At 35.5% G+C, this 16902-nt stretch overlaps 1 protein-coding gene across 1 annotated transcript in view; it reads right to left on the reverse strand.

Moving 5' to 3' along the window:
• Window positions 1-16902, reverse strand: part of SLC9A9 (solute carrier family 9 member A9) — a 729976-nt gene that overhangs the window by 143810 nt on the left and 569264 nt on the right. Inside the window, exon 16 of the mRNA XM_044669458.1 lies at window positions 15835-15914. Within this exon, the coding sequence (XP_044525393.1) occupies window positions 15835-15914 (80 nt within the window). The remainder of the gene's footprint in view (window positions 1-15834; window positions 15915-16902) is intronic.

A 16902-nucleotide genomic window follows, 5' to 3' on the forward strand; every position in this document is an offset into this window, starting at 1 on the left:
GGAAGAAGAAAGGGAAAGATGGGAAGGCATGGTTGAGCTGCCATCTTGAAAAAATACTCAGACTATTAAAACTATAGTTTTCTTAAAGTAACAAAGTAAGAACTGATAATATATCTGGCCCTAGGAGAATTGGAACCTACAAGAATGCCTCTGCCTTCTGATGAAATTTGATTTACTCTAACAATTATATCCCTTGATCACTCATACTAAACGGAGACCTTCAGAGCAGTCTCTTAATGAAAATCTTTGCCATTCTTAGGTGGATTTGTCCTGTAGCCATTCATTTCCCCTTCAAATCATCTCTTAAAGTAGGTAAAAAGGATTCCTGTTTTCATTTTTATTCATGAGGACAACCTACAGGCAATAGAAGACCATATCAAGCTATCAGTAGATCTTGAACTTAAGGCTAGCTCACACCCTGTCTTGTCCTTAAGTATCTGAGCCAATGATTCATTGATTTAATGATTCATTCACGCAACAAGCAGGCATTGGACACCCTGCTCTGTATCAGATTGCACTAGGTTCTAAGACTAAAAGGACAAAAACAAAAACAGACCCTACCTTGAAGAAGCTTACATTTTATTGAATATGATAATGATTGAATATAATGTTAATTGAATATGATAAAATCATAGAAGTTCCTTAGCTTATGCTTCAAAGCCTTTAATCACCTAGCACGATCTAGAAATAAATGGCAAAATAATCATCATCTATGTTTTTATATACATCTAATATATGTCTAATATTTGTCCAGTCAATTTTCAGTTGTGTCTGACTTTTTGTGACCTCATTTGGGGTTTTCTTGGTAAAGATATGTAAGCATGAATGGCACAGAGTGGTTTGCCATTTGTTTCTCTGGCTAATTTTACAGATGAGAAAATTGAGGCAGAGTTATGTGACTTGCCCAGGGTTGCACAGCTAGTGTTTGAGGCTGGATTTGAACTTGGGAAAATGAGTCTTCCTGACTTTAGGCTCAGTCCTGTATTTTCTATGTCACCTAGTTATCCTGGATATCTAATATAACTCAATTCAATACAGAGAAGCTGGGGATAGCAAGGCAAAATGAAGACTGAATGTTGGTCATCTCTAAGGATCTAGGCTTAGATTGAGAGTGAGTAAACACCTGCAACAGGGACAACCAGGTGGTTCAGTGGCTAAAGGGCCAGGCCTGGATCCAGAAAGAAACTAAGTTCAAATTCTGACTCAGGTACTTATTGGCTGTGTAACCTAGACAAGTCAATTAACTCTATTTGCCTCAGTTTCCACATTTACAAAATGAGTTAAAGAAGGAAATAGCAAACCACTCTAAAATCCCTGCCAAGAAAATCCCAGATGGGGTCATGAAGAGTTGGAAATGAACAACAAAAAGAAAACTACAAAGATTTGCAATGTACCAGCAATTAAAAAGAAGATAAAGTACACATTCAGTTGACGTGTAGAAAATATTAACAATCGTCCTTAATAGGAACCATCAACAATAAAATGATGGCTATACAGAATCTCCTTGGTTCTAGATATAACACTCATTTAATTAAAAAAATACTTTCTATCTTAATAACAACTCTATGAAAAGTTGTAGAGCTAGGCAAATGGGGTTAAGTGACTTGCCCAGGGTCACACAGCTAAGAAGTCTCTAGAGTTAGATTTGAACTCAGGGTTTCCAGACTGGTGCTTTATCCACTGTGTTCTCTAGCTATCCCTTGTTTTGTTTTATAACATTTTAAAATGCAGGCCTCGGCAGTGTCCCCCAACAGCATGGCATTAATGAACATACTTCATCTTTATCACCAGAAAGGTACAACCGAAAGGCTGTAGAATACCTCTTTCCAACAAAGAGGGCAGAAGAGAAATAGTAACATAAAATGTATAATTAAATATAATATATCCTTGTAAAACTGAAGAATTGCAGCACTTCTCTTTCAAGTGAGATTGCAGCCTATATCAGTCACCAGCAAAACTGCAATATAACTCAGCAGAAAAGCAATTGATCTAGTATCACTTTAAGACTTGAGAACTCAAATGAACTGCACCTTGTCTCTTGGCGTGGGTTTCCTCAAGACAAAATGATGACTAATTTATGGGTGAGGGAAAGGGTTTTGTCTAAGGAGACAGAGGAGCATGCTGCCATGATAGAGGGCAGAGTGACAGTCATTAAAGATTAGTATAAGCTTACAATAAAAGTCATCTTGATAGGCAGAGATGAACCATGATGTAGATGACAAAAGGCCATCAATGGAACCACAGAACATGTTATTGGACAGATAGAAACAAGCATCATCGTAACTGCTTGGGACACTACCAACAAGAATGACAATTCTTGAAGTTGCACACTGGATTTTATATCTGTATGGCTTGATATAGAAACTAACCCAACACATCATGATATAAGCAAGAATAAGGCTCCATATAATATATTAATTATATCATATCTTATATTATATTATGTTATGTTATGTTGTTATGTTGTGTTATGTTATGCTATATTGTAAGTGTGGAATTGGGGTAAATCAAGGATCACTAAGCATTCATCTTGGAAGGGACTGGAAGCCAATCCCATGGAACTCTGAGAGACTTCTGTTTGGGAGGGGCCAACAGCAAGAGGAGTTTTTCAACTGTCACTTCACTTCATATTCTCTCCTGACTGGAGGAGGAGCTGGGGGGTTGATTCTTTGGTTGGGAGGTTCTGGTTTTGTGGGGTGAATCCTGAGAGAATTTGGCTTTCCTCTACTTGTATGAGAGATTAATTAGGGAGACCACTAATACCAACAAAGACACTGAACAGCCATTCTCCAAATTGGCCAGAGAGGGCAAACTTCTTGGGGGAGGAGCAGCTTTGAATGAGAGGGAGTCCAGATACCCACCCATTTACCCCATCATTACTCACCCACATACAATATTAGGTTAGGTTACATTATGTTATGTTGTTATGTTATATTATGTTATGTTATGTTATGTTGTTATAATACATTACATTACATTACATTATGTTATGTTACATTATATTGTTATGTTATATCATGCTATGCTATATCATATATCATATTATATTAAGCAAAATGTATTATATATTTATATGATTTTATAAACATATAATATAATATATTATGTCATTATATATTATTATATTATTATTTTTTAATACACAATATTCTGGGTCATTGGGCTATGTGATGATAGAACAAAACATCTCTACTATCAGACAGAAAGACATGTGGTAGAGAAGAAAGATGGCAAGACTTGGATTTAGGAGATGTGGGTTCAAGTGTTGGCCTTTAGAGGAAGCAGAGGACTGTCATTCAAATATTGCCTTTGCCAGATGTAACCTTTTTGACTGTGGGAAAGTTCCTTAACTTCACTAGGACTTAGTTCTCCCATCTTCCAAGTGAAGGGATTGGACTAGATGACCTCTAAGTTCTCTTAAATCTCTAAGTCTATGACATCCTATGCTATTTGATGAAGCTAATAAGACAATGATACTTGAAGATGATCCTAAGGGTTTACCTTTAAATATCATTCTCTTATTGGTTATAACCAATGGGCTTATTAAAACGAATAGTTAGACACAACACAACCATTAAAAAACTGTACAATTTTTTAGGCAAATTGAATCATATTTTATATACACAGGGCAGGGGTTAATGGTTAAAACAGTTCTGTTTTGAATTATTTGATAAATCACCCTATGGTGTATATGCTTACTGGAAAAAAGACTATATTTAGAATCTTAAGACCTCAGTTCAAGCTCCAACTATGTTTTTTTATTACCTAGTGGATTTTGGGCAAATCAATCTGCCTCTATAATAGGTCTTGGTTTCCTTATAGTAAAATGAACAGTTTGGAGTAGTTGATCTCCCAGACCCTTTTAGGTTCTAATACTCCAGAGAAATACTAGATACTTTGATCCCCATGAATCCTATGAAATCCAGAGTTTCATGTCAGAATTTCTTAAAGTAAGGTTAACTTCTGTTATTATATCTGTCTCATTTAATAGGAACTTAACTCACAGAAAAAATACAACTATGCAGTGATAGAAAGCTAAACTAAATGAAGAAACTTATAGCCAATTATCATCTTGTCAGTGGCAGTTATTTCACATGCCTTGGTTTGAGATCTAGTATGTCTCAGAAATAATTTAAAAAGTGGTAATTGTCTTCATTTTCCCCGTCAAAAGAAGACTTTTCTCCCAACAACACAATATTGCAATATAATCAATCAATCAATCAATAGGACTTGGAGAAGACTTTCAGTATGCCAGTTCTGAGAGGGGAAGAGGATCATAAAGGCTAGAGTAGTCATAGGCAGAGCATGTGGCGATCTATTTTTCTTCCTATAAAAAAGTGTATTAAGGTGTATCTATTTCAAATTTAATTTTCTAAGGAGAGATCTCATCCCATTACTTCATTGCTATAAAAGCTTTGTATCTTTCTGTTGCCTACACAATTAAGTCCATACGCTTTAGACTGGCATTCAAAGGAAAGAATGTGCTGTAATGCCATGTGTACAGGATTTGGAATTAGAAGACTTGGGTTTGAATCATAGCTTTGCCTCATGTGTGAAATGCACTTATTCTTCATTTCCTCACAGGATCCTTCTCTTCCTTTAAGATGCTACTTGAGCATCCCCTTCTACATGAAACCCTTCCTGATCCTTCTCTTGCCCCAAACTACTTGTGCCCTCCCTCATATTGTATGCCTCATCTTTAAACACTATGATTATTTTGGTTTTATTCTCTCTATATTTATTCAGAAGCAGCTAGGTGGTCTAACTGATAGAGCACCAGACCTAGAGTCAGGAAGACTTATCTTCCTGACTTCAAATCAAGCCTCAGACGCTTATTAGTTGTGTGACCTTGGCCAAATCACATCACCCTGTTGGCCTCAGTTTCCTCATTTGTAAAATAAGTTGGAGAAAGAAATGGCAAACTCCTCTAGCATCTTTGCCAAGAAAACCCCAAATGGGGTCACAAAGAATCAAATATGATTGAAATGACAGAACAACAAAATATGATGATATATATGCATGTTGTTTCCCCAATAAACCCTTTCCCTCAGCCATAAATTAGTCATCATTTTGTCTTGAGGAAACCCTTGCCAAGAGACAAGGTGCAGTTCATTTGAGTTCTCAAGTCTTGAAGTGATACTGGTTAGAATTATATACATCAGAAGCTCACCATTTTCGAAGTGTTGCTGGATGACAAATCCTCATCCTTTAAATATAGGTCTTAAAAGACCTTGGAGAACCCACAGAAAATAAATTGTACTGGAAGTAGACCACTAATACAGATGGAACTGTTGCCCACAATTGTCCAGATTGATCATTACTGATCCATAAAACCTTAAAAATAGGCTTTTAAATGCTTACTTTCTGTCTTAGGATCCATACTGGGTAATGGTTTCAAGGCAGAAGAGTGGTCAGGGCTAGGTAATGGGGTTTCAGTGACTTGCCTGGGGTCACCCAATTAGAAAGTATCTGAGACCAGATTGGAACCCAGGACCTCCTGTCTCTAAACCTAACTGCCTCCTATAACTATAGCTGCCTCCTATAAATATGGTCTTTAATAGTTGAGGGCTCTATTAATTTTTTTTGGAAACCCTTACCTTTCATCTTAGAATTGTATTCATTAGAAATCTTGAACCTTTGGACTCCATCTCCCAGAATTCTTTTTCATCTCCCAGCATTCCTTTCCCTATGCCCCCACATTTGTGTCTTCACATGTTTAAAAATTTGCTGTAAGCCTCATCCTCTCTCTTTTTTTTCCCCCCGCATGAGTGGCTGGGAAAGCTGGCTTTTCAATTTCAGTTATTATTAATAAAGCTTATTAAATATAATACTGGAGATATTAGATATTAATTTTAATTTTAACAGAATCGATATTTGTTTTGGTTCTAAGGCACAAGAGTGGTAAGGTCTAGGTGATGGAGGTTAAATGACTTGCCCAAGGTCCCATTGCTGGGAAGTCCCATCTCTAGGACTGGCTCTCCATCCATTGAACAGCAGCCTCTCTGAACATTAAGGGGAAGATAAACATACTTAATGCTAAAATTCCAAGGTAAATGGAATTGAATAAATTCATGAGGGCAGAACCTATTAATTGAGTAATAAGTTTTATCATCCTCATTTGCATACAATGCTTTATGTTCTTTAGAGAATGGTACCTCTGCATTAATTAAATCCAGAATGGCTATGCTGACAGGAGTCACTTGGGTTTACTAGATGCCCCAGTTCTGAGGGCTAGTCTTCATTTCTCTTATCTTTTCTATTTCTCTGCTCAAGGCTGGTTAGCACCTATTTTAAAAAGAAAATTATCTTTAAACTTTTCTGGAAAGATACTTAAATAAAATAGTAATTGGGGCGGTGCAACTGGATGGCTCAGTGGATTGAGAGCTAGGTCAAGAGATGAGACTTATTCAAACTTGGCCTCAAATACTTTCTAGCTGTGTCACCCTGGGTGAGTCACTTAATTTCTATCCCCTTACCCACTGTCTAGCCTTTACTAATCTTCTGTCTTGGAACCAATACATAATATTGGTTCTAAGATGGAAAGTAAAAGTTTTTTTTAGAGGAAATGGTAATTGTTTGAGAAGAGAAGAGGAGGAATAGAACAAGCATTTATTATACACATACTGTGTGCCAGGCACTGTGCTAAGCACTTTACAAATATTATCTCATTTGAGAGTCTTGGGGAAGAGAAATACCTTAACACAGGTGGAGTTGTGAATTGATTAAACCATTCTAGAAAACAATTTATAACTATACTAGTAACATTATTTTGATTCATCAATATCACTCATGTTCCTATCTCAATAAAGTCAAACAGAAGGAAATGCATATGTAAAACAATGTTTTAGCAATGCTTTTTGTGGTAACAGAGAAATGAAAGTGAAATAGATGCCCATTAGATGAGAAACAGATGAACAAATTATGGAATTGTTGTTCTGTCATTTTAGTTTAGGCTGTCTGACTCCATTTGAGGTTTTTTTGGCTAAGAAGATACTGGAGTGGTTTGCCATTTCCTTCTCTAGCTCATTTTACAGATAAGGAAACTGAGGCAAACAGGGTGAAGTGATTTGGTTAGTGTCAGATAGCTAGTGTCTGAGGCCAGATTTGAACTCATGAAGATGTGTCTCAATTCTGTCTACTATGGAGGCCACCTACCTGCTCATGGATGGAATAGATTAAGATTGAACTATCAGAAATTACAAACATGAAGAATTCAGAGTGATTTGGGCAGACTAATATGAACTGCTATAAAGTAAAGAGAACCAAGGACACATTCTATACAGTGACTATAATAGTGTAAAAGAAATCAGCATGGAAAGACACCATAATTCTGATCAATGCAATGACCAATTTGATTTCCAAGATCTGTGGATGGTGGGGAAACAGGTCTCCCAAATTTGTATCCATTTGTCATGGCAGACTGGAAGTGGAGAATGAAGCATGGACAGTGTTTTAGTTTATAGTCCTTAACTATCATTCTTTGTTGCAAGGGAAGGCTGGGGGTGGTGGTGGAAAGGAGAGCTATTGGAAAGTGAAAATACTGTTAACAAAAAGCACCAATAAAATATTTCTATAAAATGACACAACATTTCTTACTTACTGACTTTCTTAAAGAAGATTATGGCATAGTGACAAAGAGACTGCCATTCAGACATGGAAAGTACCACAATTGCCCATTTTTCCCTTCTTTAAATCTCCTTTGACAAATGTCAAAGTTTAAGATACTCTATCTTATTTAGTAAACATTTTCTTTCCTTCTCAGACTATTTCCCAATTTTTCCATTTTTCCCCTGACCCTGTATTTAATCCCACATTTCTTCTCTATCAGTAGTATTTTATGGACTAAAATATTCTGTAGATTGCAAATACAGCCATGATGGGAAACACTAGTCTGTTTGGAGGGTTCCAAACTTTTTGTGTCTATAAAACATTTCCATGTGTAAGAGTCATGGGCCACCACCAATCACTTCTCCCTGTACTCACTGGCATAGGAGAAAAACTAAATACATAAAGACAACCTCCTAAAGAAACTATTAAGAAAAAAGGGAAAGACTGAAATTAATCTTTCTGGGAATCATTTTTCCCATTTATAAGATGAAGGGGTGGTCTCAATGACCCTAAGGTCACTTACAGCTCGCTCTGAATTTATGATCTTATGATCATAGGTAATGACTTTTGATGAATCACTAATGGAAGTTCTTATGAAGAAATCATTCATTTGGTGCCAAAAGAAGTACAGACCATCCTATATTATAAATATTAATGATAATAATTCCCACTGATATAATACATTTGGGGCTTAGAAAGTGTTTTTCTTACAACACCACTTTGACTAAATGTGAATATTATCATCTGTTTTATAGATATGGAAACTGAGGCTCAGAGAATCCAAGGCCCAAGGGCATACAAATCTAATTGTTAGACTTTAGATTTGACTCAAGTTTAAAGGAATAGAATTGGACATGAATGGTTCCCTAAAATTAATGATTTTAGCACACTTCTCCTTCCTTTTTCACGTGCTACTTTAGGAGGTAATGGCTTTCCTCTCATTGTAAGGCTACTTGTTGAGTATAATATAAGAGACTTCTTATCAAGTATGGGTTGGACTAGCTGATATTCTTTCCAACTTTAAGGGTCAGTGATTTAGACCAAATAATAAGAAGTAGCATTCATTTATATTGAGTCCCCAAGAAAAACATTTCAGAATGGGTTCAGTGTTAATTATATAATTTATATTGGTCTAGTAGGGACAAGTGGCACAGTTAGGTACAAGGTTCAAAAACATTCATTTTTATGGGATTTCTTAGAGTTTGGAATACTCTTTAATAGTGATTACAACCTTTATGTGATGCCATTTCTCCATTTCACCATCACCCTTACCCTATCCTTACATTATCCCATCAGAATGATCAACAGATCACTCAGTCTTCTTTTAGCATTTTGTTAGATGACTCCTTTGTACTAATTTTACTCTCACTTGTTTTTTTGTGTAGAATCTTTCCTTCTTCCCCATTATAATGTAAGCTTTTGAATGCTCTCTCCATTTAAAAAGATAAGCCACAAGTACCTGGCACACTGTCATGTGCATAGTGGGCATATACAAATGTTTGTTATGAATTTCATATCTTTACAAATCAAATGAGATAACATACAAAAATGCTTTATAAACCTTGAGGTACAATATAAATGTAGCTATTGATATTGAGAGAGGCAGTGTGTCTTTCTTATAATTAATATTTCTCCCAATTCCTTTGTTTCATCACCTTATTTTTCCTTCTTGAAGGATGGAATAGTTGACATAAAAGGAAATATTATTATAAGATATGTTTCAAAAAAGATAAATCTAAAAGCATAATCGTGAGTGTAAATGGCATTGATTCACCTCCCAAATGAAGGAAAGAGAGAAATGACTTGAAAATCAGAAAATAACATATTTACTTAAAACATAATTAGTCACACAGAATTAGGATGAAGGGCTAAGATCAATTATGCCTCAGGTGAATCCAAAAAAGTAAAGATTTCAATCATTATGCCAGACAAGGTCCTGGTAAAACAAGACATGATAAGAAATACACAATAAAACCAAATTATGTTTTAAGATCCTACAGACTATAAAACAACATAAATAAATATATAAGTACTGACTGACATAGAATAATAGAAAAACTAATTAAAAAACAGAAGGACCTAGACAACAAAAACAATAATTGTTTGTAGACCTTTATGTGACCCTTTTAGATTCTGAAAAATATAACTAAAATATAAATAAGAAATATATTAAAGATTGGAAAGCCAATGCATATAGTGGATAGAGGGCCAGCTTTTGAGTTGGGAATACTTAGATTCAAATTTTTCCTTTGATCCATAGTATCTCTGTGACTGTGAGGAATTTGCTTAACCTTTCAGTGTCCCAGGCAACTTAATAAATCTTCTATAGATGAATTACCCATATGCATTGGAGGAGGAAGTTGACACATTGGGGTACACTTTAGTAATGAAATCATAAGTCTATGCCTATGCCTGCCATCCCATTATGATGCTGATGCTGATGCTATTATTCATTACAACTTTAAACTCATGAAATAGGGGAAGATATCAGAAGCATCAAATAAAATTCTTGTGATTCTCTGGAGCTTATTCCAAAGAGAACAATGGAAAGATGAATGTACGTTTCCATCAATGAGGTGACATTTATTTGATCTTGGCAATTTGTTAACTTGCCAGTTCATTGTTAATTTGAAACTTTCTTTACCCATACACATTGGCTGCTGAAAGACAAATGCTATATCTCTTTGTTGACTTCTAAATGAATCAATGAGTTGTTTGGGGAATTAATCTAGACTTTCTCATTTTGAAAAGGTCATTCTTATCTTGTATTACTAATATACACAAAATATTTAAAAAAGAGAAATAATTTGAAATGATGGAAAGGGAGAAAACCTTTTGTGGTCTAGCAGGAAGTATAGCATTATTTGTAAATACTGTGACCTGTTTTCTAGTTGTGGCAAAGATGCTCTATCATTCTGAGCAAATTACTTCATTCTGTCTCATTGTTCCAAATTGAAAAATGGGGAAATGTATGTAGTCCTATTCCTATTTTTTCTCTGAGAAAATTGTGAGGAAAAATGAGAAAGGTACTTTGAGAAAGAAGCAATATAAGTTCATGATATAACTGTGATAGATTTCATCTAATAATGATTTTGTCAAACTAAAGAGAAACAATTATCTCTTAAAGAAGAACAAACGGTTGCATATCTAAACATAATTATCAATAGCAAAATCCAATTTTAAATGTCTGACTGGAGCAATTCATTTTTGAGGGATGGATATGAGGTAGTACCTTAGAATTCTTAATGTCTTTCAAAACTCAGTTAACCTTTCTGATTTTCTTAGTATTGCTCTTTTTCTCCTTAAATTGTTACATATGTATACATATATGCACACACATATACACATACACACAAATATATATATATATAACACACACACATACACACACACACACACACGCAAATACACATCCCTATATGTTTTGTATCTATCTTCACTAAAATTTGTTCCAATTCAACAAGTATTTATTTATTAAAAACCTACTGTTAAGGGGCAGCTAGGTGACTCAGTGGATTGTGAGCCAGTCCTAGTGATGGGATGCCTTGGGTTCTGGCCTCAGATACTTCCAAGCTATGTGGCCCTGGCCAAATCCCATTGCCTAGCCCTTACCACTTTTCTGTCTTGGAACCATTATACAGTATTGATTCTAAGAAGGAAGGTAAGGGTTTAAAAAAAAACCTAATGTGAGCCAGGCATTATGCAAGATGTTAGGACATAAAAACAAAAATGAAAGTTGCATTAAAAATTATTAGAGCTTACTAAAATGTAAACATCTAGAAAAAATGTGCCTAGTATAGTGCCTTGCTCCCAGTAGATTCTTGTTGGATTGGTATAATTCATGGCACATAAGAATTATAGTTTAATACAATATAAATAAATCCTCAAATCTATCAATGAAGAGACTATAGTGTACTTTATAATGGCAGTAAAACAAAAGGAATGTCCAAGTGGACCATTTGTCTTTCAAAGAATGGAGGTATCTTTACAAGTGCATAGTAGTGGGTTGTTTTGTGGCTACAAAGAGAGGCTATAGAAGAGAAAACTAGTTGGATGGTTATTCTCCAGACATGCATTTTAAGCATATGATATAAAAACCATATTTAAATGAAGCTACATCTGCACAAAAATGGCAGTGCAGCAATTTCTGGAAATGACCAGACTGGAGGAAAAATTACCCCCAGATTGGAAGGGAGAGATATTACTGTGTAAGATGTAAATCTGTTTTAATTTTGTGAGTTTGTCAAAAATTGTGTGGAAATTAAATCTTTTGGGAAAGGTAAGACAAAATCAATGAAGCTATCTGAATTTAGCATTACTGCTCAGAATCCAAAATTTATACCTCTGTCTGGCCTGTAGCAAATGGTTTCATTTTTCTCCATGCTGCTGTGATAGCACTAATATCTACTAGAGTTTCCCCATAAATTAGATTCACCTCTTCCTTCTTTTCTCCTGTAACAAGAGTTAGTTTTCTTTAAAAGGAGACAAAGTATCCCAGGACCTGATTGACCGACTCCCTTTTTCCTGGACACAGCTTCCTGGTCATTGTGGTTCAGTTGTATCCAACTCTTTGTAACTCCATTTAAGATTTTCTTGATGAAAATATGAGGGTTGTTGGCTCATTTGATAGATGAAGAAACTGAGGCTTGACCAGAGTCATATAGCTAGTAAGTGCCTGAGGCCAGATTTGAACTCAAGAAGTGGGGTCTTCTTGACTCTAGGCCCAGCCTTTATCCATTGAGCCACCTAGCTACCTTGAGAACACCAAAGGGCCCAAAAAAGTTTTGGCAGTGAGAGCCCTTCCAATTTGGTGGCTTTCTGAAGCTCACATGAGTAATGATGTACTTCACTGTATCCTGCCCTGATGACCAGACATATTTCAAAATGGAGAGAAGGGAAAGGAAGGGCCACCATTTTCTTGTTGCATCTTTGTTATGTTAGAGCAAAGTAAATCTCCTTCTTGTTGACTTCTTCAAAGGCTTGCCTATGCCTTATTTCATACCGACATGAAGGTTTGAACTACTACTAACAGTTGCCTTTTCTTTCTGAAAAAAATATGGGCATGAATCTCCCTTGGGTTATCCATCCCTCTAAGGCACTGATTCCCAAAGTGGGCGCCACCGCCCCCTGGTGGGTGCTGCAGCGATCAAGGGAGATGGTGATGGCCACAGGTGCATTTATCTTTCCTATCAATTGCTATTAAAATTTAAAAAAAAAATTAATTTCCAGGGGCACTAAGTAATATTTTTTCTGGAAAGGGGGTGGTAGGCCAAAAAAAGTTTGAGAACCACTGCTTTAAGAAAAGATGCTCTCAAACTATCATAGCTATTCATGATGGCTGGAGTGATGAATATCCCTCTCCATCATCGTTTGATTGTTTAGCATCTATAGCCCTACACCATGCTTCTTTCCCAAGGGCATAGTATATCTCATAACAGTATCCAAATTGACACGAGTATTTTTTGTTTATGGCTATTATTTCATTTCCACTTTGCTATCCACTTAAGAATAGTAATAGGGGATAGAGAGCAATTGGGGTTTAGGAATTGCTTTATGTATATCACCTCACCTTGAAGAGTAGGTTCATCAGATATTTTATAGCCATTTTACAGAATAAGGAACTGGGGGTCAGGGAGCATAAATGACTTTACCAAGGTCATACTATGAATATAAATGCATATATATATTGTATTAAATATGTTAGAAGAATGACTAGAACTTAAGACTTGCCTAACATTAAGTTCAATATTCTTTACAACATGTCAGGCTGTTTATATAGCCTTCCAATAAAATGCTTTTAATTTGGAGCAAATTCACTCCTCAGATGCTTTCACATAAGCCAAGGGCACAATTCCCTAGTAAGAATGAATTTTCAACTAAAATTCCAATTCTATGAAATCACCAATCTTCAGAGAATCCATGACATACAACAGGTCTGAATGAACTTCCATCCAAGAGCTGAAGGCCATAGCAAACTATTGTTCAGGTGTTTAAGTTGTGTCTGACTCTTTGTGACCCCATTTGGGGTTTTCTTGGCAAAGATGCCGGAGTAGCCTGCCATTCCCTTCTCCAGATCATTTTATAGATGAAGAAATGGAGGCAGAAATTGCTCTGGGTCCTATAGCTGGTAAGTGCCTGAAGCTAGATTTGAACTCAGGAAGATGAATCTTTCTGACTCTATGCCCACATCAAAGTTAGCTGATTCTAATGGTCTCCTAGCCTTCCAGTCATCAGAGCTCTGACCTTTAGGTCATCTTTGACCCTTCCTTCTCCATTGCTTTAACCCCAAATACCCAATCAGATATAAATTCTTATTAATTCTCCTTCCCCTCCACTTCTCACATCTGCCTGTTCTCTATTCACAAAGTTACCAACTCTTCCCTGTCTCTCCATTTTCTAAACCATCATTATAACCTTCAAATTGATCTCTTTGCTTTTAGTTTCCCTTTAGTTCCCCAAAATAATTTTCTACACATCTGCTAAAATAATCATTCTAAGGTAAAAGGCCAGATTAACATTTCCCCACTCAAAAACCATCAGTGCTCCCCATTGTCTCTATAAAAAAATACAAACTCCTCATCCTGATTTTAAGACCCTCTTCAAGCCATCTTTCCAGCATTATTTCACTTGAGTTCTCCTCAAGAACTCTGTTTCAGTCAAACTGGTATTTTCTCCAAACCTCATGTTTCATCTCCCACCTCTGCTTATTTATACAAATTTTTTGTTATTACCAAAACCTCTCCTTCCTCATTTCTGCCACCTATGAACTTTTTCCTTCAATTCTCAGCACATGCTCCTCTTTCTCTACAAAGTCCTCCCTTATCTTCTCCAGTTGTGTTTTATATACACACAGATGTACAACCTACACATATTACAGAATATATATTTACAATATATACAGATATGTTACAAAAATATATACAAAGCAAGTTCTTTAATGGAGAAAAATCAAATATGATCAGGAGAGAATCTTGAGAACAAGATTGTAATCAAGTAAAAAAAAAAACACTTACCTACTTTTGATCTTCCATCATAAGACCACTTGGTGATTCCTGGAATGCCCGTTTTCACTCTCGTTTTCATTCTCTCATGCTCTTATTTCAAACCTTTTTTTTTAGCTTCTCTCTGCCTTTTCTTTTCATGATTTCTAAATTTTTATTCATTATGCCAATTTCTCATTTGTCTTCTTTTCCTACCTCCTAAATTTTCCCTCTATTTCACTTACCTCTTGTACCTTTCACATTTGCCATTCTTCATCACCCATTTTTTGAATGTCCCATTTTCTGTTCTCAGTTATTCTTCCCCTCCAACTGAGTTACAATGCACTTAATTACTAGTTGTGCTTTAAAAACACCTGATGACAGACTTTTCATCCAGTGACCCATAGCATTCATTTTTATAAAAGCACATTTCATTCATTTCTACCATAATTTTTTAACAATGTTTGAAAATTGAAAGCTCTCTGAAACTTACAATGGTGAAACATTTCAGCCCTAACGTCATAGTTCTTCAAATTATATGAAAAGATGCATTAGGGTTAATATAGCTATGCTTGTTGCCAGAATAAAAAAAATCACACTTAAAAGAAAAAACCTTTTGAGAGGCTGGTAATTATCATTAGATTCTATATTGAAACAAGACCATTGTCGTGGTCTAACACATTTAACAAATTCTACAAATTCTCAATCCTGCTTTTCTTTCTTTCTTTTTTTTCAGACCACAAAGAGCACACAACTTAGACCCTTTGATAAGGCAAAGGTTTATCTTGGATGCATACACGATTCCCTGAGAAAAGGCTCTAATACTGATTTATGAGCTTCCAAATTAAGTAGGTGCTGTTTAGAAACACATCCAAGAGCAAGTTCCCTCACAAAGGTGAAAACAACCCAATCTCCATCGATCAATTCTTCAGGTCTATCCTATTTCATTCTCTGGCATCAGAAAAGATTAAGGTGCCTTAAATATACCAGCTAAACTTTGATTGAGGCAGAGATCCTAAGGGTGATTTTGTCTCAATCTCTGGCTCATTTAGTAACAGCCATGGTATTTTCTTCACTAGGTCAATACTTTCTTAAAACTAATTTTCCTTCTTCAGATGCCATAGCTTTGGTTTGATTTTGCTTTTGAGTGTTTTTAAAAATAAAAAATAGCTGTATGCTTAAGCGATTAACATGTCCAGCTGTCATTTGTCATAATCTTTGTGGGATTACAATAATTAAAGGATACTTGTGGTCAAAACCATACCAGATTCGGAAAAGCCAAGCACTCTCTGCCTTTGTAGAGTTTTTGTCCAAATTATCTCCACCCTGAAGGGGAAATGGAAAAAAAGAAGAAATTAGACAACTGGTACATGACATTTCAATATTAAAAAATGTTCGACCTAATTTGTTTTTCAATGCAATGTAGTCTTTTCTATTCCTTACATCAGACTATTTTATTAAATGCCAACTATATGCAAAGCACTATGTGAGGTGCTGAGTCAAAATGAAAAATGATTCCTATCCTCAAGGAGTTTTCATTTCAGTGAGAAAATGACATAAAACTGGTCATATTCTTAGATTCAGAAGTCCCACTATTGGAAATACCTTAAGGATCGGGAATATTACCTATGTGGGTACTTGACCAAAGAAGACTGAAAACCTTTTAGAATTTAATAAATAGTTTTTCTTTTTTAAAAATATTTTCCCCAATTACATGAAAAACCAGTTTCCAACATTAAAAAAATTTTTTTTGAGTCTCAAATTCTCTCTTCCATCCCTCACTGAGATGGTAAGCAATCTGATATGGATTTCACATGTGTAATCATGTAAAATATTTTTTTTCCAAATTAATCTTTTGGTGGAAGGAAGCTCAAAAAAATTAAGAAAGTAAAAAAAAAAAGTTTATTTTATTTGGATTCAGACTCCTCAGTTCTTTCTCTGGAAAAGAGATATTTATCCTGAATTCTTTGGGACTGTCTTAGATCATTGTATTGCAGACAATAAGCTATTCACAGTTGTTCATTGTACAGTATTGCTGATACAGTGTACAATGTTCTCCTGGTTCCGCTTACTTTACTCTGCTATAGTTAATGTAAGTCCAGATTTTTCTAAGCTCTTTCTGCTCATCATTTCTTATAGCACAAGAGTATACTCATTTCCTCATAGTCTTTTATGGCCCTTTCTTGGAGGCAGCATCTTGAGAAGACAAAGCAAAACTCCTCTTTCTTTTTTCTTATCTCCTTTTCTCTTTTTTTCTCTTTTCCCTTAAATATTTTTTCTCCTCATTCCCTCCCTCCCTCTCTCCCTCTTTCCC

The sequence above is a fragment of the Gracilinanus agilis genome, chromosome 3, assembly GCF_016433145.1.
Source record: "Gracilinanus agilis isolate LMUSP501 chromosome 3, AgileGrace, whole genome shotgun sequence".
In the NCBI taxonomy this organism is placed as follows: domain Eukaryota; kingdom Metazoa; phylum Chordata; class Mammalia; order Didelphimorphia; family Didelphidae; genus Gracilinanus; species Gracilinanus agilis.